The sequence below is a fragment of the Giraffa tippelskirchi genome, chromosome 5 (assembly GCF_054371585.1).
Source record: "Giraffa tippelskirchi isolate mGirTip1 chromosome 5, T2T-mGirTip1v1.2.pri, whole genome shotgun sequence".
NCBI classification, from domain to species: Eukaryota; Metazoa; Chordata; class Mammalia; order Artiodactyla; family Giraffidae; genus Giraffa; species Giraffa tippelskirchi.
Genome location: NC_137279.1, coordinates 13,341,475 through 13,364,547, shown reverse-complemented (window position 1 = coordinate 13,364,547; position 23,073 = coordinate 13,341,475). Strand labels below are relative to the sequence as shown.

Here is a 23,073-nt window from a genome sequence, read left to right as displayed (position 1 = left end):
AAAATATCTCTTTTGAGTGTTTTGGATATTATAGTCTTTTCAGTTTATTGAGATTTAAGTGATGCAAAGAACCATAAATTTTAGAGTACACGTATAATGATTTGATTTACAAAACATCTTTTTTTTTTAAAGATTTTGTTATATGTGGACCATTTTTTTTAAAGTCTTTATTGAATTTATTACAGTATTGCTTCTATTGTTTTATGTTCTGGTTTTTCGTCACGAGGCATAGACATTTAAGATCTTAGCTTCCCAGCCGGGGACCAAATCTGTACTTCCTGCATTAGAAGGTGAAGTCTTAACCACTGGGCCACCAGGGAAGTCCCCAAAATATCTTTAGATAAACAGAAAATACTGTGAATTTTCTGTTTATCAGTAGGTAGTGTTTTCATGAAAATGGACATAAATGTGAAGAAAAGAATAGTAGAAATTTCAAAATCTATTTTTTATGTGTCCTGAAATGTGTACCTTCCTATAGTGTATATTCTATTGAATTACTTGTTCACTTAAACCTGGAATAACTTATTTTGATACTAAGCCTATAGGTCTCTTTCTGTTTATATAGATAAGTAAGATTTATCTCATGAAGAGATTAAATATGTCCTAATTACTGGTCAAGGAATGGGTAAATTTAAATAATCATGAGTCTAATTGGAGGTGAGAATAAAGAGCATTGATTTATCCAAGAAATATTTAATTAACGTCTATTATGTTCCAGCATAGAATTGAGCACTGCCGGGAGAACTTGCATCCTTTTGATTTTCAGCAAACCTTTGGGTATTATTTTCAGCCTAATTTTTAAATTGAAATGGAAGTCTAACTTGAAACCAAATTGAAATGCTTGCTTTTTCCTATTTTATTATAGTTATTGTGAAAAGAATTTGTCCTAAGTTTGTCCAATGCAATTGTGAATATGTATTATCTAGTTGCTGTGTGCTCTGCTGAAAATAACCACAGAAAAATTGAAATTTTTTTCCAGTTTTATTGAAATATAATTGACATGTAACATTGTATAGGGCTTCCCATTCTTTACTCAGAGGTAAAGAATTCACCTGCCAGTGCAGGAGACGTGGGTTCAGTCCTGGGATGGGTGGTTATAATCTTTATAACTGAAATTTTCCCAAATAAATCACCTTCTATAATCTTTGTATTATCACAAGGAAGAGGAAATGGCATCCCACTCCAGTATTCTTGCCTGGGAAATCCCATGGACAGAGGAGCCTGCTGAGCTACAGTCCATGGCATCGCAAAGGGTTGGACACAACTTAGTGACTGAGCATGCACCAACATTATACAAATTTAACATGTATAACATAATGATTTGATATATGTATATACTGCAAAATGATCACCACAGTAAGATTAAAATCCATCACCTAAAAATTGAAATTAAAGAAAAATCAAAATTAGTTTATGAACATCAGTGGTTTTTCCTGTTAGTGATGCTGAAGATTTTAGAAGCACAAAAGGAAATACAGCTGTTCAGAGATTCAGTGTCAGAAATTGCACACCTAATTTATGTTTAATGCATTAATAATAGATGTCAATCATGGAGTATGTAGTATGATCAAAGATTTTTACCAGACATTTTGTATATGTTATTATATCTTAAGACTATATAGAGACTATATATGTACATGAGGCCTAGTCCATGCTTTTCCTTTGTTGTTTTAGTCGCTAAGTCGTGTCTGACTCTATTGTGACCCCATGGACTATAGCCTGCCAGGCTCCTCTGTCCGTGGGATTTCCCAGGCGAGAATACTGGAGTGGGTTATTATTTTCCTTCTTCAGGGAATCTTCCTATCACAGGGATTGAACCCACATCTCCTGCATTGGCAAGTGGGTTCTTTACCACTGAGCTACCCAGGAGCTTGCTTTCCTGTATTAGACACTTGTTATGGAATGTCTCACTAGCATTCTTATTGATTCAACTTCTTTGGTAAATATAAATTTAGTATAATTATTATTATCTTCTGGACAACTGAAATGAGATTTGGAGAGATTATGCAGTGGTGTGTTGGTAAATGTCTAACAGCTGACTCTGCAAATAAAATGGTCTTGACTTGGAACCAATCATTTGTCAGTTTCTGTGGTGTGAGTATTCCCACAGTGGCCCATTTCAAGCTACCACTTGAAATGATGGCACTGAGCATGGAGTTGTAAAGATCTGCAAAACTGGCTCTTGCAAGTTGGTGTGAACTACCTCCACTTATGAACCACACCACTGTAATTATTAAGAAGAATAATTCAAATGTTTCTAATAGAATTGTCAATATTTTTATTATCCATTATTTCTTAATTGCATCATTAAAGTGAGGAAGAAAGATGCTAGTAAAAGAAATAGAGATGATTGAATCTTGAAAAATAAGCTATTTGCTGTTCAGAAGAAATTGTATTTAAACTGTATCATAGAGAAAGAAATACTCAACTCAGATACCTTTCTCAGACCTATGCTAAACTTTTATAAAACAGATTCTCCTGAACTGTATTAATTCTGAGCTATCTATTGAGGCTTTAATCAGGAGTGATTCTCTCTGGCCAAGAAGGGTGCCCATGAGGTAGATTTATCACCAACCCCTATGACTAAATAATTATATCAACTTATAATATAACAAGAATATTGAAGTGATTCCTATACTTATTTTTCAAGTAATTTCTGACAATGGCAAGAGTTTAATCTTGAACCACAATCTAGGAAGAATATGACATTAAAATGGCATATTGTTCTATGATTCTGTTGTATTCATAGAATTTACATTCTTATGCCTTGATAATGAAAGTCTTAATTATTTCTCCAAAGTTCCTCCAAATGTTGCTGGTGCTGAGATTCCAAGTGAAGTCAGTGTCCTTCTTGGGGAAAATGTTGAGCTGGTCTGCAATGCAAATGGCATTCCCACCCCACTTATTCAGTGGCTTAAAGATGGAAAGCCCATAGTTAACAGTGAAACAGAAAGAATTCGGTATGTGTAAAAACAATCTTTGTGTCATTAATTGTAATGTCTTCTACAATGCTTTATGCTTCAAATTTCACGTGAATAATAGTGAATTCAATCTCCCTACATGTTCATTTCTGCAAATGTAAGTTAGCTGTTGTATATTCTGTTCCTCTAATTCCAAAACATTTATACCAAAGTCTACATCATAAAAATAATTAGTTCTTCTTTCTTGCTAGCATCAAATCGATTTCATCCTACAAAAGATTCATCAGTCAGCTCTTAGATGTGATTTTGTGTCCTGAAATCACCAAACCACCAGACACACCATAGTGCTTGGTTCATTTTGAGAAAAGATACTATCGACATAACCTGGCTCATCCCTTATAATGATGTGTCCAAATCCTGTTTTTAGTTGACTCTTCATGCCACAAACCTCATAGAGATGGAATGATAAATGTTATGGGCTTCCTGATACTTACAGTAAATGCATTTTGAAGGACAATCCATTATTCTATACTCTGCTAGATTATTTCTTCACAAAGTCCCATAATATATACACACCAGAGTAATTGTAACTACTTGAAGAATTGTATATACCTTGCGTGCACGCTTAGTCGCTCAGTCATGTCTGACTCATTGTGACCCCACAGACTGAGGCCTGCCAGGCTCCTCTGTCCATTGGATTTTCCAGGCAAGAATACTGCAGTGGGTTGCCATCTCTTTCTCTAGGGGATTTTCCTGACCCAGGTATCAAACCCATTTCTCCTACATGGCAGGTGGATTCTTTACCACTGAACCACCTGGGAATCCCTTACATATACCTCAGCAGGCATTAATTAAATGTATTGCAAACTTTATTACTTTGCACCAATATTTTAAATTTAAGGGCTTGCAGTATATTTTCTAATCAATGAATTGAATATACACAATTTATGGAAAAATGTTTTTTTTCCCTGAAGTTTTATGTTAAAATTTAGATATTAGTCCCCTTTACAAGATAGGTGAATTGCCAAATAATGTTTTAGTTTAGAGGCACATTTTGCATTTCACTGCTCTGGTTGGACATCCCTCAAAAGTTAACCAATATTTAATTATTTTTATTAAATCAGCTATGATATCAACCGAGTTCCAAACCAAGTACTAGATAGTTGGTGGGACTTTAAGTTATTCTAAAAGGTAATATTTATACCTGGGAATTTAGGATCTATTACTTCCCCTCTTACATTAAGATCTCAAATATATTTATTCTTATTTTCAATTTTTTGATTTTTTATTCCCAGCTCCATAATATATGTAGGTTTGGGAGTGGGCCAATTTGTCCATCAAATGAAGTAATTTTTCCAAAGTCAGCTTACTGCTTTTCTTTAGTCATGGCAGCTTGCTTTTTATTTATTCATATGGTTAAACTCATGGAATTTTAAAATTTATGTTTTGAAAAAGAAAAAATAAAATAGACCCAGATAATAAAATTGTAATTCTCAATAATTATATTTAATAATATGATATAGTAGAAATGGAGTATTTACTCTTGACACTGGGAGAATCTAATAAAATGACTATTGTAAGAATAACCATAGATAGTAATTTAACCTCTTTATAAAACATAGGAAGTTTTATTTGATAATAAATGGTGTGTGAATAGAATCAGTAATGTAATAATCTTAATTTAGATATCATTGATAATGTAATCATAGTGTTAATATTCACTATTATGTAATTCAAAGAGAAAGCTATAGCAACTTGAAAAAATTTTACAAACGATGCCCGTACATAAATACTATGCTGTTGTCACTGTTTAAATAAATTATTCCATGTTGCTCCTCCTCATTAAGACTGATACTAAGTTGTTTATAGCTAGATTTTTCACTTTAATTTCTCATTAAACCACTATAAACATTCTTCAGTTTTTATACCGAAATTTTTATAATTTTCATTTAATTTCAACCTTATATTGATATGTAACAACAAAACATTATATTTCTGAGAAAAACATGCCTTTGCCTGTGATTTGGATAGAAAAATCCCTGATGTTGTTCATTTCCTTTTCCTCAGAAGGAGGCAGTGGGTATATGACACCCCTTACTGTAGAAGTTAGTTGGTTACCTGAAATCACCATCAGTTTCACTAGCTCTGATTTCCATGTACTTACTGAAAAAGATTTGAACCATTATATCCAAGATGAAGATGCATTTTAGTATGACTCTTTTTTTCTTTTTAAGAATATAATAATCCAAGTAAGTTTTCCAGAAATAGCTAGCTCCATACAAATCATGTCAGTGCATCTGTTATACTCTTTCCTACAGGGTGACTGCAGATGGCAGCACATTAAACATTCATGGAGCTCTCCCATCTGACATGGGGAAGTACACGTGTGTTGCTACTAATCCTGCTGGAGAAGAAGACCGGATTTTTAATTTAAATGTCTATGGTAAATATGAAATTTCATCCTATTTTGATTATGCTGCCTTAGAATCTATCAGATGAAATGAAGCCATAGGTGTCTGAAGCATTTAGTTCTAAAATCTGATGTCCTTGTTGTTTCCTTTTGGGATACAAAGCAGAAATATGGGTAAATGTAGTTGAATGATTTGAACTAGTAATAAACCCACTCCCCCCTCTCTCATTTTCTGCATGACATAGTTCCACCTGCAATTAGGGGTAATAAAGAAGAAGCAGAGAAATTAAGGGCTTTGGTGGATACCTCAATAAATATTGAATGCAGAGCCACAGGAATGCCTCCACCACAGATAAACTGGCTAAAGAACGGACTTCCTCTGCCTCTGTCCTCCCATATCCGGTTGCTGTCTGGAGGACAAGTTATCAGGTCAGCTTTTATTGTGTGTGATTTGCTACACAGAGTTACTGTAATTGTAAACCTTAACTTTGGTGAAGTTGTACCAAAGTTGGCTCCCTGATAAAGAATCCACCTGCAAGAGATGCAAGAGACATGGGTTCAATCCCTGGAGTGGTAAGATCCCCTGCAGGAAGAAATGGCAACCCACTCCAGTATTCTTGCCTGGGAAATCCCTTGGACCGAGGAGTCTGGTGGGCAACAGTCCATGGGGTAGCAAGAAAGTTGAACACAACTTAGCTGGTAAACAACAACAGCTTCATCTAAATAATGTTTTAAAAATGTCTTTTTCTACATTTTTTACTTTGCTTCCCTTTCAATTTTTTTTTTTAGAAGAGGGAGAATGGCAGATATAAATTTGAAATGTTTTATCATTCTTATTTAAATGTTCATGTTTTAGTAAATTTGTATACAATAGGTCTTTCATAGACTTATATCTATCATATATATTTTTTCAAGAGCTGCTATTTTAGCTAAAACTTTGTATGGAAAAATGATGGGAAGATGCTTACTATAATCATGTGATTTTCCTCATTCTCTATTAATATGTATTTGAAAAATATTCATCTCTCATATTGTGTTACATTTTCAGTGGCTTACTCTTAGTGCCTAATCAGCTTTGTCAAATAAATTTCATTGGAGGCGTCTATGTTTTGTGATGGATGGTTATAATCTTTATAACTAAAATTTCCCCAAATCACCTTCTGTAATCTTTGTATTATCACAAGTATTTTTATTTGTATGTTGATCAAATGTCAAATTATGAAGTGGGATAAAATTATGAAGTTTTGGGTCAAATTGTTTTTCAGGATTGTGAGAGCTCAGGCATCCGATGTTGCTGTGTATACTTGTGTGGCATCCAACAGAGCTGGGGTGGATAATAAACATTACAGTCTTCAAGTTCTGGGTATGTTACCAGAAACGTCCCTAGTACTTTACTATGTGTCCAGTATTAAGCCACAGGTTTAATTTAAATATTGACCTATCTGGAAAGATTGGTAAAATAGGATCTTACTAACTAGGGCAGAATGCCTTTCTTCCCAGGGGATACATATATATTAAAGCATACTGTCTGTCAAAATACTTTTGTAATCTAGAATTTAGCATTAAATGAAATGTCAATTTTTTAAAATAGCATTTCAATCCAGACACATACAAAAAGACAGTTAAGACTGTTTTCTAATGTGTTATCGTCTGAGAGTATTTAAAATATGAATGGATATTTGTGTGTAGACTAAATATCTCTCTGTGATATTAGACAGAGATAGAACTCAAAACGTTCCATTTCTGAAGATTTGCTAAACCAGAGAGTTCACAACCTCAAGAACATCCCAGAAGAGTTAAGTAACTATTTACTATAGGCTAAAAATGATTTGTGTTGTATTATATAAAATTGTCTCTGGAACTTATTATTTTCTTTATTCCACACAAGGTAGTTGAAAGTATACTTCTGGAGTAATATCCGGAACTTATTATTTTCTTTATTCCACACAAGGTAGTTGAAAGTATACTTCTGGAGTAATATCCGTTCAGTTCAGTCACTCAGTCATGTCCGAATCTTTGCAACCCCATGGACTGCAGCAGGCCTGGCCTCCCTGTCCATCATCAACTCCTGGAGTTTACTCAAACTCATGTCCATTGATTTGGTGGTGCCATCCAACCATCTCATCCTCTATCCTCCCCTTCTCCTCCCACTTTAAATATTTCCCAGCATCAGGGTCTTTTCTAATGAGTCAGTTCTTTGCATCAGGTGGCCAAAGTATTGGAGTTTCAGCTTCAGCATCAGTCCTTCCAATGAATATTCAGGACTAATTTCCTTTAGGATGGACTGGTTGGATCTCCTTGCAGTCCAAGGGACTCTCAAGAGTCTTCTCCAACACCACAGTTGAAAAGCATTAACTCTTCGGTGCTCAGCTTTCTTTATAATCTAACTCTCACATCCATACACAACTACTGGAAAAACCATAGCTTTGACTAGACAGACCTTTGTTGGCAAAGTAATGTCTCTGCTTTTTAATATGCCATCTAGGTTTGTCATAACTTTTCATCCAAGGAGCAAGGGTCTTTTAATTTCATGGCTACAGTCACCATCTTCGGATATTTTGAAGCCCCCCAAAATAACGTCTGTTACTGTTTCCACTGTTTCTCCATCTATTTGCCATGAAGTGATGGGACCAAATGCCATAACTTTAGTTTTCTGAATGTTGAGTTTTAAGCCAACTTTTTCACTCTTCTCTTTCACTTTCATCAAGAGGCTCTTTAGTTCTTCTTCACCCTTCACCATAAGGGTGGTGTCACCTGCATATCTGACATTACTGACATTTCTCCTGACAATCTTGATTCCAGCTTGTGCTTCCTCCAGCCCAGCGTTTCTCATGATGTACTCTGCATATAAGTTAAATAAGCAGGGTGACAATGTATGTCCTTGACGTACTCCTTTCCCTATTTGGAATCAGTCTGCCATTCTATGTCCGGTTCTAACTGTTGCTTCCTGACCTGCATACAGATTTCTCAAGAGGCAGGTCAGGTGGTCTGGTATTCCCATCTCTTTCAGAATTTTCCACAGTTTATTGTGATCCACACAGTCAAAGGCTTTAGCGTAGTCAATAAAGCAGAAGTAGGTGTTTTTCTGGAATGCTCTTGCTTTTTCAATGATCCAGTGGATGTTGACAATTTGATCTCTCGTTCCTCTGCCTTTTCTAAATCCAGCTTGAACATCTGGAAGTTCACAATTCATGTACAGTAGAAGCCTGGCTTGGAGAATTTTGAGCATTACTGTACTAGTGTGTGAGATGAGTGCAATTGTGTGGTAGTTTGAGCATTCTTTGGCATTGCCTTTCTTTGGGATTGGAATGAAAACTGACCTTTTCCGGTCCTGTGGCCACTGCTGAGTTTTCCAAATTTGCTGGCATATTGAGTGCAGCACTTTCACAGCATCATCTTTTAGGCTTTGAAATAGCTCAACTGGAATTCCATCACCTCCCTAGCTTTGCTCATAGTGATGCTTCCTAAGGCCCACTTGACTTCACATTCCAGGATGTCTGGCTCTAGGTGAGTGATCACACCATCGTGATTATCTGGGTCTTGAAGATCTTTTTTGTTAGTTCTTCTGTGTATTCTTGCCACCTCTTCTTAACATCTTCTGCTTCTGTTAGGTCCATGCCATTTCTGTCCTTTATTGTGCCCATCTTTGCATGAAATGTTCCCTTGGTATCTCTAATTTTCTTGAAGAGATCTCTAGTCTTTCCTATTTTATTGTTTTCCTCCATTTCTTTGCATTGATCACTTAAGAAGGCTCTCTTATTTCTCCTTGCTATTCTTTGGAACTCTGCATTCAGATGGGTATATATCTCCTTTGTGTTTCGCTTCTCTTCTTTTCTCAGCTATATGTAAGTCCTCCTCAGACAACTATTTTGCCTTTTCTCATTTCTTTTTCTTGGGGATGGTCTTGATCCCTGTCTCTTGTACAATGTCACGAACCTCCATTCATAGTTCTTCGGGCACTCAGTCTATCAGATCTAAACCCTTGAATCTGTTTGTCACTTCTACTGTATAATTGTAAGGGATTTGATCTAGGTCATACCTGAATGGACTAGTGGTTTTCCCTACTTTCTTCAATTTAAGTCTGAATTTGGCAATAAGGAGTTCATGATCTGAGCCACAGTCAGTTCCCTGTCTTGTGTTTGCTGACTGTATAGAGCTTCTCCAACTTTGACTGCAGAGAATATAGTCAATCTGATTTCAATATTGACCATCTCTTGATGTCCATGTGTAGAGTTTTCTCTTGTGTTGTTGGAAGAGGATATAATATCTGGAATATATTATAATAAAGGTGAAAGTCTAAAATGTTAAAAAATGACCAAATTTAAACCACATTTAGTTTTGTATGTTCAACAAGGAAACAGTCCTGAGAGCTTATTATTAATATTTTTCTTTTTTTTATTTCTATTTTTTTTTAATTACTTATTTTAGTTGGAGGCTAATTACTTTACAATATTGTAGTGGTTTTTGCCATACATTGAAATGAATCAGCCACGGGTTTACATGTGTTTCCCATCCTGAACCCCTCTCCCACCTCCCTCCCCATCGCATCCCTCTGGGTCATCCCAGTGCACCAGCTCTGAGCATTTGTCTCATGCATCGAACCTGGACTGGTGTTCTGTTCCACATATGATAATATACATGTTTCAATGCTATTCTCTCAGATCATGCCACCCTCGTCTTCTCCCACAGAGTCCAAAAGACTGTTTTATAATCTGTGTCTCTTTTTCTGTCTCCCATATAGGGTTATCGTTATCATCCTTCTAAATTCCATATATATGTGTTAGTATACTGTATTGGTGTTTTTCTTTCTGGCGTACTTCACTCTGTATAATGGGCTCCAGTTTCAGCCACCTCATTTTTTCAAAGTTAGTAATTAGCCTATAGCACATGTTTTTATAGTAAAGTCATTAATTAATTATATGCTATTTTAAATTCTATAATTTTATAGATCACAGTAACACTGTAGAACTAAGTGAACCATTTAAATTTTTAATCTAAATTGATATCCAAGAATAATAGATATATAATTTTGTTTTCTCTATAGTACCACCAAGTCTGGACAATGGGATGGGAACAGAGGAAATCACAATTGTCAAGGGTAGTTCCACCTCCATGACATGTTTTACTGATGGAACCCCAGCTCCCAGGATGTCCTGGCTTAGAGATGGTCAGCCTCTGGGGCTAGATGCCCATCTGTCAATCAGCTCTCAAGGAATGGTCCTTCAGCTCATCAAAGCAGAAACGGAAGATTCGGGACGGTACACCTGCATTGCCTCGAACGAAGCAGGAGAAGTCAGCAAACACTTTATCCTCAAGGTCTTGGGTGAGTAAAATAATTGGGAAATATGTCATAATAAAGACAATGAGTTAAGTGTACTTTTTAGAATCACTGGCTATGGTACAAAATTTTTAAAAATTTCATTGTACTTCTTATTTCTGTTCTATAATTCACCTATGTTTACTTTTATCTGAAGCATGTTAAATTATTGTTTCTTATCTGTATAAAAGGATGAGCCCTACTACTTATAAAACATCATTCACTGACCAAGTCATACAACTAGTAGATAAGTAGTTTTTTAACTTTTTTCCAAGAATTAAAATCCCCCTTCATGGATAACAGCCTTGTCACGGTGAAGGGGCTTGTATAACTCAATGAAGCTATGAGCCATGCCTTGCAGGGCCACCCAAGGTGGATGGGTCATAGCGAAGAGTTCTGACAAAACATGATCCACTGGAGGCAGAAATGACAACCCACTCCATTATTCTTGCCATTGGAACCCAACGAATAGTATGAAAAGCAAAAGGATATGACACTGAAAGATGAGCCCCCCCGAGTCAGAAGGTTTTCAGAATGCTACTGGCAAAGAGTGGATGGCAGTTACTGATAGCTCCAGAAAGAATGAAGTGGCTGGGCCAAAGCAGAAACAGCATCCAGATGTGTACATGTCTGGTGGTGAAAGTAAAGTCCAATGCTGTAAAGAACACTATTGCATAGGAACTTGGAAGGTTAGGTCCACGAATCAATGTAAATTGGATGTGGTCAAGCAGGAGATGGCAAGAGTAAACATCAACATCATAGGAATCAGTGAACTAAGATGGACTGGAATGGGCGAATTTAATTCAGATGACCAATTTATCTACTACTGTGGGCAAAAATCCCTTTGAAGAAATGGAATAGCTCTCATAGTCGACAAAAGAGTCCAAAATGCAGTACTTGGACTGTGGCTCAGATCATGAGCTCCTTATTGCCAAATTTGGGCTTAAATTGAAAAAAGTAGCAAAAACCACTAGGCCACTCAGGTATGACCTAAATCAAATCCCTTATGATTATACAGTGGAGGTGACAAATAGATTCAAGGGATTGATCTGGTAGACAGAGTGCCTGAAGAACTATGGGCAGAAGTTCATAACATTGTACAGGAGGCAGTGACCAAAACCAGCCCAAAGAAAAAGAAATATAAGAATGCAGAGTGGTTGTCTGAGGAGGCTTTACCAATAGCTGAGGAAAGAAGAAAGGTTAAAGGCAAGGGAGAAAGGTAAAGATATATACCCAGCTGAATGCAGAGTTCCAGATAATAGCAAGGAAAGGTAAGAAGGCTTTCTGAAATGAACATGGCAAAGAACTCTTCAAGAAAATTGGAGATATCAAGGGAACATTTCATGCAATAAATGAAATAAAGGACAGAAATGGTAAGGACCTAACAGCAGCAGACGAGATTAAGAAGAGGTGGCAGGAATATACAGAAGAACCATACAACAAAGGTCTCAATGACCCCGATAACCATGATGGTGTGGTCACTTACCTAGAGCCAGACATCCTGGAGTATGAAGTCAAGTGACCCTTAGGAAGCATTTCTACAAACAAAGCTACTGGAGGTGATGAAATTCCAGGTGAGCTACTTAAAATCCTAAAATCCTAAAGATCATTTTAAAGATGATGCTATTAAAGTGCTGCCCTCAATATGTAAGCAGATTTGGAAAACTCAGCAGTGGCCACAGGACTGGAAAAGGTTTGTTTTCATTCCAACCCCCAAAAAGGGCATTGCCAAAGAATGTGAAAACTACCATACAATTGCACTCATTTCACATGCTAGCAAAGTTTATGCTCAAAATCCTTCAAGCTAGGTTTTAGTAGTACATGAACCAAGAGCTTCCAGATGTTCAAGCTGGATTTAGAAAAGATAGAAAAACCAAAGATAAATTGTTAACATTTGTTGGATCATGGAGAAAGCAAGGGAGTTCCGAAAATACATTTGCTTCTGCTTAATTGACCACATGAAAGCCTTTGACTGTGTGGATCACAACAAACTGTGGAAAATTCTTCAAGAGACGGGAATACCAAACCACCTGACCTGCCTCCTGAGAAACCTATATGCAGGCCAAGGAGCAACAGTTAGAGCCTCACATGGAACAACTGACTGGTAAAAATTGGTAAAGGAGTATGACAAGGCTGTTCATTGTCACCCTGTTAATTTAACTTCTATTCAGAGTAGATCATGTCAAATGCCAGGCTGGTGAATCACAAGCTGGAATCAAGATTGCCGGGAGAAATATAAACAACCTCAGATATGCAGATAATACCACTCTAATGGTTGAAATTGAAGAGGAACTAAAGAGCCTCTTAATGAGGGTGAAACAGGAGAGTGAAAAACCTGGCTTGAAACTTGGCATTAAAAAAACTAACATCAAGGCATTGGGTCCCATCACTTCGTGGCCAACAGAAGAGAAAAAAGTGGAAGCAGTGACAGATTTCCGCCCCTGCCTTGGGCTCCAGAATCACTGTGGATGGTGATTGCAGCCATGAAATTAAAAGAAACTTGCTCCTTGGAAGGGAAGCTGTGACAAAGCTAGCATGCTGAGTTGCTCAGTCATGTACAACTCTTTGCAACCTAATGGACAGTAGTTCACCAGGCTCCTCTGTCCCTGGGATTCTCTAGGCAAGAATACAGGAGTTGGTTGCCATGTCTTCCTCCAAGGGCTTTTCCCAACCCAAGGGTTGAACCCACATCTCTTTCATCTCCTATAATGGCAGGTGGTTCTTTACCACTGGTGCCACCTGGGAAGCCCTACACAGAATATTAAAATGCAGAGACATCACTTTGCCAACAAAGTTCTGTATAGTCAAATTTATGGTTTTTCCAGTATCCATGTACGGATGTTAGAGTTGGACCATAAAGAAGACTGAGTGCCAGAGAATTGGTGCTTTCAAGTCATGGTGCTGGAGAAGACTCTTGAGAGTCCCTTGGGCTGCAAGGAAATCAAACCAGTCAATCCTAAAGGAAATCAACTCTGAATGTTTATTGGAAGAACTGATGCTGAAGCTCCAGTACTTTGGCCACCTGATACAAAGAGTCAGCTCATTGGAAAAGACTTGATGGTGGGAAAGATTAAAGGCAAAAGGAGAAGGGGGCGACAGAGGATGAGATGTTTAGATTACATCATCAATTCAATGGACATGAATTTGAGCAAATGCCAAGAGATAGTGGAGGACGTAGGAGCCTGGCACACTGCAGTCCATGGGTTCACAGAAAGTTGGACATTACTTAGTGACCAAACAACAACAAAGAGAACTAAAATCTCTTCTGATGATAGTAATTTAATGGAAAAGCATAATGTTTATGCTGTTGTGTTATTCCAACAGTCTTTAAATGATCCAGTCTGTAGATTATAGTTGTAATGGTCATTTCAGATGATCTAGTTCTATTTATTATTCTGTACATTTATATATATATATGGAAGAAAATTTTTACTGTGGAGATATATACACTTGTATATGGTTTCAAAAAGCCAACCTGGCAAGTTGAATAATTCTTGCCTAGATTTGATTAGGGATTTTTTGTTTTTACTTTTTAAAAAAAAAATTGTTATTGAAATATAGCTGATTAACAATGCTGTGTTAGTTTTTTCTGTATAGAAAAGTGAATCAGTTATACATGTATCCACTCTTTTGGGGGATCTTTTTCCATGTAAGTCATTACAGAGTATTGAGTAGAGTTCCCTGTGCTATATAGTAGTTCCTTATTACCTATTTATATGTAGTAGTGTGCGTATATCAATTCCAATCTCCCAATTTATCTCTCCTCCACCTTTCCTCTCTGGTAACCACAAGTTTGTTTTCTGCATATGTGACTCTATTTCTGTTTTGTAAATAAGTTCATTTGTACCACCCATTTAGATTTCACATGTAAGTTATATATGATATTTGTCTTTCTCTGTCTGACTTACTTCACTTAGTGTGATAATCTCTAGGTTCACCCATGTTGCTGCAAATGGCATTATTTCACAAAAAAAAATATTTTAAATGTGTATTCCAATGTTCTACATGCAAACAAATAGTTTAAAGAGAAAACATATGTTTTCCGTGAAGTAAAACATTTTTATTGGGAGGAGAAATGAACATGAAAGAAATGAACTATTTCAATGATCAATAATTTTTTGGAATTTTGTTTGTTTTTTCATAATGTTTGAAATAAAACCTCAGGCTCGTTAAGTTTTTTTCAACAAAATGTGCCCCACAAGGAAAAATTAAGAATTTTGGTAGCCAGATGTTTTCAGGATGTGCTATAAACTTTCTCATAGTACCTATTACAATTTTAATTTTTTGTGTAACCTTAAAAGTCTGTCTCAGTTAAACTCTGTGACAAGCAGTACCGTTTTTACATACTGCTGTATTCCTAGGGCTTAGTATGGCATTTGACACATAATATTTATCTGTTGGCTTGATCTGAATAGATTTAGCTACTTATCAGCTGACTAAAGTTAGTTTTAACTGTAGCAGGAAACAGAACAATATCAAATAAGCAAACAGAAATACTGTGGTGTAGATGAGCATTCCACAGAATGAAAGGTGATAGTGGAGGCCGTACTCCAGAATATTTAGAGACAGAAGGCAGAAGAAAGTGTGTGTTAGTGAAGAAGGGTGGAATAACAAATTCCTATATAATTCACAGAATATGAGGAATACCAGGAGATGACATAAATGTGATCTTGTACATTAATTATTCATATATTATTAATTATTGACTATATATTATGTGCTCAGCATGTTTCTAGTATCATGTAGCACATGATCACTGAACACCTACTATGTGCCATATGGTATGAAAGATATTTGAATGCATCATTGAATAAACGGGATGTGGTCTCAGCCCTCAACTTCCTCCTTCAGCAGAGAACACAGATATAGAACCAGTGATGACTTCTGAGTGTGATAGGAATGATATGGTGAAAATTCTGTGGGATGGGAATGTTCAGAGAAGATCCCCTCAAGGAGACATCTAAGCCTTAAAAAGCCAAACTGTCCTGACGAGTGAGGAGATGCATCCATTTTTCACCTAGGAGTGAGAAAGCTTGAGCTTTCTGTTTGTGCTCACTGAAGTTGAGCGCAACAGGAAATATACCTGGACAGAAGCCATGCTGTGAAGAGACTCTGAAAATCTGGACCTCATTAGGAAGGAAGAAGCAGGAATATGTTACAAGCAGATTTCACTTCCAAAAAAAATCCCTCAGACGACAGAGTGAAGAATGACTTGAAGAGTCTGTTATACTCACACAGGCCTGAAGATACAGGGGCCTGGTGCAGCATGTGGCAGTGGAGACAGAGAGAAGGAATACTTCCCCGGGAATTCAAGAACCCAGGAGCAGAATCACAGCCCGGTGTGTTTATGGATGTAGAAAACAAAAAGGAAAGTAACAATAATGCTGTTAGAGTCATATATCAATACAAAGAACAACCTTCCCTCCTGCAGGATTTATAAGGATATTAAAACAGGTTTGAAAACCGCTCAACAGAAAGATGAGCAGCTTTAGCATTTCAGCATCTGTTGAAGGCTCGTTCCATTAAAACCTGCAAAACTTCAATCTGTACTCCACTAGGAATGTGAATGTAAATATCCTAATTTGGGGAACTGCTAGTCTCAACTTAACTCCATCCATCTGGCGGGAGGTCTCACGGTGTGTTAGCAATTCTGGAAAGTCTGCTGTGGCTAAAATACTAAAAACAAGGGAGAAGATCATGCAGAATAAAGCTGGGGTTGGGGGGGGGGGGTTGACAGGGTTCAGACTGTGAAGGGATTGTCGACCACATTAAGAATCTGGGGTTTTGTCCTAGAACAACGGGAAATCTTTAAAAGTTGTAATAAATGGAATGCCATGAGTAGAGTTGCAGTTTGAGAATATCGCTCTGACTGCAAAGTGGAGAGTGGCCTGGAGCAGGACAGTGTATTATTAGGAATCATGTTTAACTGTGATTAACAGAGTCTAAACATGGTGACTTAAAGAAAGAACTTTTGTTTTTCTCACTGAACGAGATGTCTGGAGCTGGGCACTACTTGCATTCATTCAGCAGTTCAAATCTTTACAGTTCTCTTGGCCCTTGGCCTCAACATCATGGTCAGTCTGTGATCATGCGCCATCAGCTCACCCCCAGCATCACTAGTTGCAACAGTAGAGCAAGAAAAATAGGGAAGGCAAAAAATTGTCCCTTTCAGGATTTTCTTAGAATTCCCACAAAACTACCTCCACTTACATCTCCTTGGTTAGATTCTTCACATGCCACACCATCTACTACCAACTAAAAAGGCAGAAAATGTAATGTTTAGTGCAATGAGAGCCCTAACAAGATTGAGTTCTATTAATATAAAAGAAACAGGTGAATGATATTGGGTAGGCACCTATAGCCAAGATATATTAGTCCAAATAAATGGCATTGTAACTCAGATTAGTGATGGAGGTGACAGGGAAAGATACACTCTAAAGATAACTTCAAGTAGAAGTATTAAGACATGGTTGTGGATTTGGATGTAGGGAAGTGATGATGATGAAGAAGATATCAAGGATGACACCCAGTTTCTGGCTTGTGTGTCTGAACAATTGGCAGTTTCATCACATAAATTCAGGGAATGCTGGAAATGGACCAGGTTTTGAGGAATAAGGTCACAGGTTCAGTCTGAATACATGTTGAGTTGGAAGTTGTTTTCAAAGAACCTACTGAAGATTATTATCTGGTAACTGGGTATATGGATCTGGAGCCCAGAAAAGAGATCTAGGCTAGAAATGTAAGTTTTGGAGTCATCAGAATATGGACAACTCCTATCCTGCCCAAAGTGTAAGACAAATGGGCTTCCCTTGTAGCTCAGCTGGTGAAGAATATGCCTGCAATGTGGGAGACCTGGGTTAGATCCCTGGGCTGGGAAGATCCCCTGGAGAAGGGAAAGGCTACCTACTTCAGTATTCCGGCCTGGAGCTGTCCATGGACTCGATAGTCCATGGGGTTGCAAAAAGTTGTACAAGAGTGAGCAACTTTCACTATTCACAAGATACAGAGTGAAATGTGTTTGCAATCACTTAACACATGTGAGAACTGATGGCTGGGGTTTGAACCAGTTGGAAACATGTTGTTTGTGTTGTTACTGCTATTGCTGAGTCTTTAAATCTAGTACTATAAGCTTTTGAGGATAAAGGCCATAGTTACTTAATCTTTGTATCCACAGTGACTTACCCATAGTAAATAATGAAAAAGTGAGAGGAATAAAGAATTGCCTATAGTCACGTGGAGAATCTGATCAATGCTTTTGAGTGATACAAACAGCATACTATGAATATTGGTGGTGGTGGTTTAGTCGCTAAGTCATGTCCAAGTCTTGAGAACCCATGGACAGTAGGACAAGTAGCCTGCCAGGCTCCTCTGTCCATGGGATTCTCCAGGCAAGAATACTGGAGTAGGTTGCTATTAAAGGGATAGAAATTTTAGAGTTTGTTGCAGAGCAAGATGCAACTGAACTTGTTGAGGGAGAGTAGTAGTTTAATTTGAAATCTAGGTTACATAAAGTGTATTAAAAATAAATAATGTTATAAAGAGAGATTGAAGCTATGTTGTAGAAGTCTTGGAAATCGTGATGAGTTTTTATTTAATTCAGTGAGCAACATAGAGACACTGACATCTTTTAAACAAGGAATGTGGGACTGACCTAAAATGCACCTATGAAAATGTATTTTGACCAAAATACATCCTAAGATGGATAAAACTGAAAAAGAGTGGTCATATGGGACAATAGTTATGAAACTCTGACTTCTTAATTATAATATATTACCTTTTTCCAGAAAGGAAAACAAGGACCATAGGTACAAATTTTAAAAGGTAGTATTTTTTAATTTATTTTTAATTGGAGTATAATTGCTTTACAATGTTGTGTTGGTTTCTGCCATATATCAACATGAATCAGCCATAAGTACACATATGTTCCCTCCCTCTTGAAGGTCCTTCCCACTTCCCACCTCTCACCCCATCCCACCCCTCTAGGTTGTCACAGGGCACCCTCTGTTATATCGCAGCTTCTCATTAGCTATCTATTTTACATGTGGTAATACATATATTTCAGGGCTACTCTCTCAATTTGTTCCAGCCTCTCCAACCCCTGCTGTGTTCATATGTCTGTTCTCTATGTCTGAATCTCTATTCCTGCCCTTCAAATAGGTTCATCAATACCATTTTTCTAGATTCCATATATATGTGTTAATATGATACTTGGTTTTCTATTTCTTGTTTACTTCACTCTGTATAACAGACTCTAGGTTCACCCACCTCACTAGAACTGACTCAAATCCATGCCTTTATATTGCAGAGTAACATTCTATTGTGTACATATATCTACATCTATATCTATATATCTGCAGTGATTTATGACAAACCTAGATAGCATATTAAAAAGCAGAGACATTACTTTGTCAACGAAGGTCCGTCTAGTCAAGGCTATGGTTTTTCCAGTGGTCATGTATGGATGTGAGAGTTGGACTATAAAGAAAGCTGAGGGCTGAAGAACTCATGCTTTTGAACTGTGGTGTAAGCTCTATCAGTTCAGTTCAGTTCAGTCGCTCGGTTGTGTCAGACTCTTTGCAACCCCATGAATCGCAGCACGCCAGGCCTCCCTGTCAATCACCAACTCCTGGAGTCTACCCAAACTCATGTCCATCGAGTTGGTGATGCCATTCAACCATCTCATCCTCTGTCGCCCCCTTCTCCTTCTGCCGTCAATTTTTCCCAGCATCAGGGTCTTTTCCAATGAGTCAATTCTTTGCATCAGGTGGCCAAAGTATTGGAGTTTTAGTTTCAGCATCAGTCCTTCCAATGAATATTTAGGACTGATTTCCTTTACGATTGACTGGTTTGATCTCGTTGCAGTCCAAGGGACTCTCAAGAGTCTTCTCCAACACTATAGTTCAAAGCATCAGTTCTTCAGTGCTCAGCTTTCTTTATAGTCCAATTCCCACAGCCATACATGACCACTAGAAAAACCATAGCTTTGACTAGATGGACCTTTGTTGGCAAAATAATGTCTCTGCTTTTTAATATGCTGTTTAGGTTGGTCATATCTTTTCTTCCAAGGAGCAAGCGTCTTTTAATTTCATGGGTGCAATCACCATCTGCAGTGATTTTGAAGCCCAAGAAAAGAAAGTCTGTAACTGTTTCCACTGTTTCCCCATCTATTTGCCATGAAGTGATGGGTCCGGATTCCGTGATCTTCATTTTTTTAATGTTGGGTTTTAAGCCAGCTTTTTCACTCTCCTCTTTCACTTTCATCAACAGGCTCTTTAGTTCCTCTTCACTTTCTGATATAAGGGTGGTATCATCTGCAAATCTGAGGTTGTTGATATTTCTCCCGGCAATCTTGACTCCAGCTTGTGCTTCATCCAGTCCAGCATTTTGCATGATGTACTCTGCATATAAGTTAAATAAGCAGGGTGACAGTATACAGCCTTGACATACTCCTTTCCCAATTTGGAACCAGTCTGTTGTTGCATGTCCGGTTCTAACTGTTGCTTCTTGACCTGTATACAGATTTCTCAGGAGGAAGGGCAGGTGGTCTGTTATTCCCGTCTCTTGAAGAGTTTTCCATAGTTTGTTGTGATCCACACAGTCAAAGGCTTTGGCGTAGTCAGTAAAGCAGAAGTAGATGTTTTTCTGGAACTCTCTTGGTTTTTCAATGATCCAGCGGATGTTGGGCAATTTGATCTCTGGTTCCTCTGTCTTTCTAAATCCAGCTTGAACATCTGGAAGTTCACAGTTCATATACTGTTGAAGCCTGGCTTGGAAAATTTTGAGCATTACTCTGCTAGCATGTGAGATGAGAGCAATTGTGTAGTAGTTTGAGCATTCTTTGGCATTGCTTTTCTTTGGGATTTGAATGAAAGCTGACCTTTTCCAGTCCTGTGGCCACTGCTGAGTTTTCCAAATTTGCTGGCATGTTGAGTGCAGCACTTTCACAGCATCATCTTTTAGGAACTAAAAATGCTCAACTGGAATTCCATCATTCTTTAATGGATTCCACAACTTCTTTATTCATTCATCTGTCAACAGACATCTAGGTTGCTTCCATATCCTGGCTGTTATAAATAGTGTTGCAATGAACATTGGGGTACACGTGTCTTTTTTCAATCATGATTTTTTCAGATGTATGCCAACTAGTAGGATTGCTTTTTCAATTATGGTTTTTCTCAGGGTATATGCCCAGTAGTGGGATTGCTGCGTTATATAGTGTAGTAGTTTTATTCCTAGTTTTTTAAGAAATCTAGGAGGCAGTTTTTAATAACACCAACAGATATAGTAGACTTAGTAGTAGTTATAACTTTCTTAAAACCTTTAATTATAAAACAGATTCTGAAACACAAAAGAAATATACTTTATACATTATCTCATTGAATCTTTACAATTCTCTTAGTTAAATAATAGTGTTTTTTTTTTTTGAAGATTTGCTCAAATCCACTAACCTAATAATTGTTGGAGCCAGGAATCAAAATCAGGCTGTTTGATTCCAGATTCTCTGTCTCCTACTGTGAACCTCTGCTCTAAACTGTGTGCCCGATTTAAAACACACACACATATGCGCACACACACACACACAGCTAATCCTTGGAGCTGTCCAGCAGCTATTTTTGCTGCCTTGTGAAATAGTAAGCTGGAAAGTTTCATAGAAAATTTGAATGATTAGTGTAAGGGAAATCTGTTTTAAAGTGATTCTTAAAGTTAGGAATAGTTGGACTAAGAAACTTTAATGTTTCCTCCAAGTGTTTAGATTCTTTAACATCCTCTTGAGAAAGGTAATTTAGAAGTATAAATAACAAAAGAGGAAATTATTTCTGCCCAGACATAACAAATGTGTTTTATGCAGAAATAGTCTCCAAATGTAACTGTTTTTTCTTCTGCTTAGTCATTGTTTCCTCTTAAAGCTCTGCATGGAAAAGATGATTGCAAAATTTCATAGCATTTGCTTATTGCTTTTGCAGAAACAATAGATGTTTTAAAGGTGCAAAAACACACTGCTATATTTAAGTAGCTCTTTAAAAATAGTACTAGATGGGTTTAGTTTTTATCATTTTCAAATCTTCACAGGTAAGACTGCTCTAATTATCTGAATCTCAATTGCTGAGCTTTAATTACCTTTGATGGCTTGCCGTTTACTTCATGATCTATTATAAGAATGGTCTGTCTCTTTTAAAATAGTGCCAGTGAAAAGATAATGCACAAAGACTTTACATAGTGCTGACACTTAATAAATTGTTCCTCAATAAACTACAATAATGGAGAAGGAAATGGCAACCCAATCCAATATTCTTGCCTGGAAAATCCCATGGACAGAGGAGCCTGGCAGGTTCCTGTCCATGGGGTCACGAAGAGTCGGACCTGACTGAGCGACTAAACTACAATAAAATAAAATAGTGCCAATGACAAATAACATCTCATTAATAATACCAAAATGATAATTCATTATCATCATTTTGGTAGTCTTGTTTGAATCAATTTGTATTGTACGAAGATAAATTTGAGTTGAATTTTTAAAGTTTTTCTAAACTGTAGTATCTTATCAAACAGCAAGTTTATTTATTTGTTGTCTTTAATTCCCTTTAAATAGAACCACCTCATATCAATGGATCTGAAGAACCCGTAGAGATGTCAGTAATTGTTAATAATCCGCTTGAACTTACCTGCATGGCTTCTGGAATCCCAGCTCCTAAGATTACGTGGATGAAAGATGGTCGACCCCTTCCACAGATGGATCAGATGCAGACTCTTGGAGGAGGAGAAGTTCTTCGAATATCTAGTACTCAGGTTAGTTCAGAGTTCATATGATTATTTGGTCCTAGGTTAAACTTCTTACTTGCTAATCTCTGGGAAGTGTTGGAGAAATTGTCCTGGAGTCTGAATATATCACAGATCTCTATGATGACTTTAGCAAGGGTAGATTTGTTCTATGACATGCATGACTGAATAGACACTTACAAGGTAACGTGACTAAAACGAAGAAGTGAAATTATCAGATTAAATACAGAAGAAAGCAAGATACATTCATATTAATTTTTTCAAGTTTTCACAGTGCCATGAGTGATAGTATATTTCCTGAAGCTCTTGATTTGTGCCATGTAGCCCTTTATAGTAATGGCAAAAAGCAGTCAAACATATAAGAGGCTTCAAAGGGCAGTTTTGATCTTCAGAATGAACTCACAGACATGAAAATCTGAAGAGATGGAATTTTTCCAAAAATGGTCAATTCAATAAAATTGACTGTTCTTTTAGTTTATGTTTAAGGAAATTAATCTGAAATGTGAATATATTAAAGAGAGGTATGTCTCAGGGTGTCTTATTGTAACAATATACTCTTCTGCAAACAGAGGTAAACCTTATGTTACAAATATGAGCCATATGTTCCCTGATGCCTTCTTCTGTTAACTGGGGATCAAATAGGAACA

At 37.1% G+C, this 23,073-nt stretch overlaps 1 protein-coding gene across 1 annotated transcript in view; it reads left to right on the top strand.

The window, feature by feature from the left end:
- HMCN1 (hemicentin 1) overlaps positions 1–23,073 on the top strand; it is a 521,571-nt gene that overhangs the window by 398,083 nt on the left and 100,415 nt on the right. Inside the window, exons 64-69 of the mRNA XM_081492191.1 lie at positions 2,801–2,960; positions 5,240–5,364; positions 5,577–5,760; positions 6,597–6,694; positions 10,376–10,654; positions 22,239–22,435. Coding sequence (XP_081348317.1) covers positions 2,801–2,960; positions 5,240–5,364; positions 5,577–5,760; positions 6,597–6,694; positions 10,376–10,654; positions 22,239–22,435 — 1,043 coding nt within the window. The remainder of the gene's footprint in view (positions 1–2,800; positions 2,961–5,239; positions 5,365–5,576; positions 5,761–6,596; positions 6,695–10,375; positions 10,655–22,238; positions 22,436–23,073) is intronic.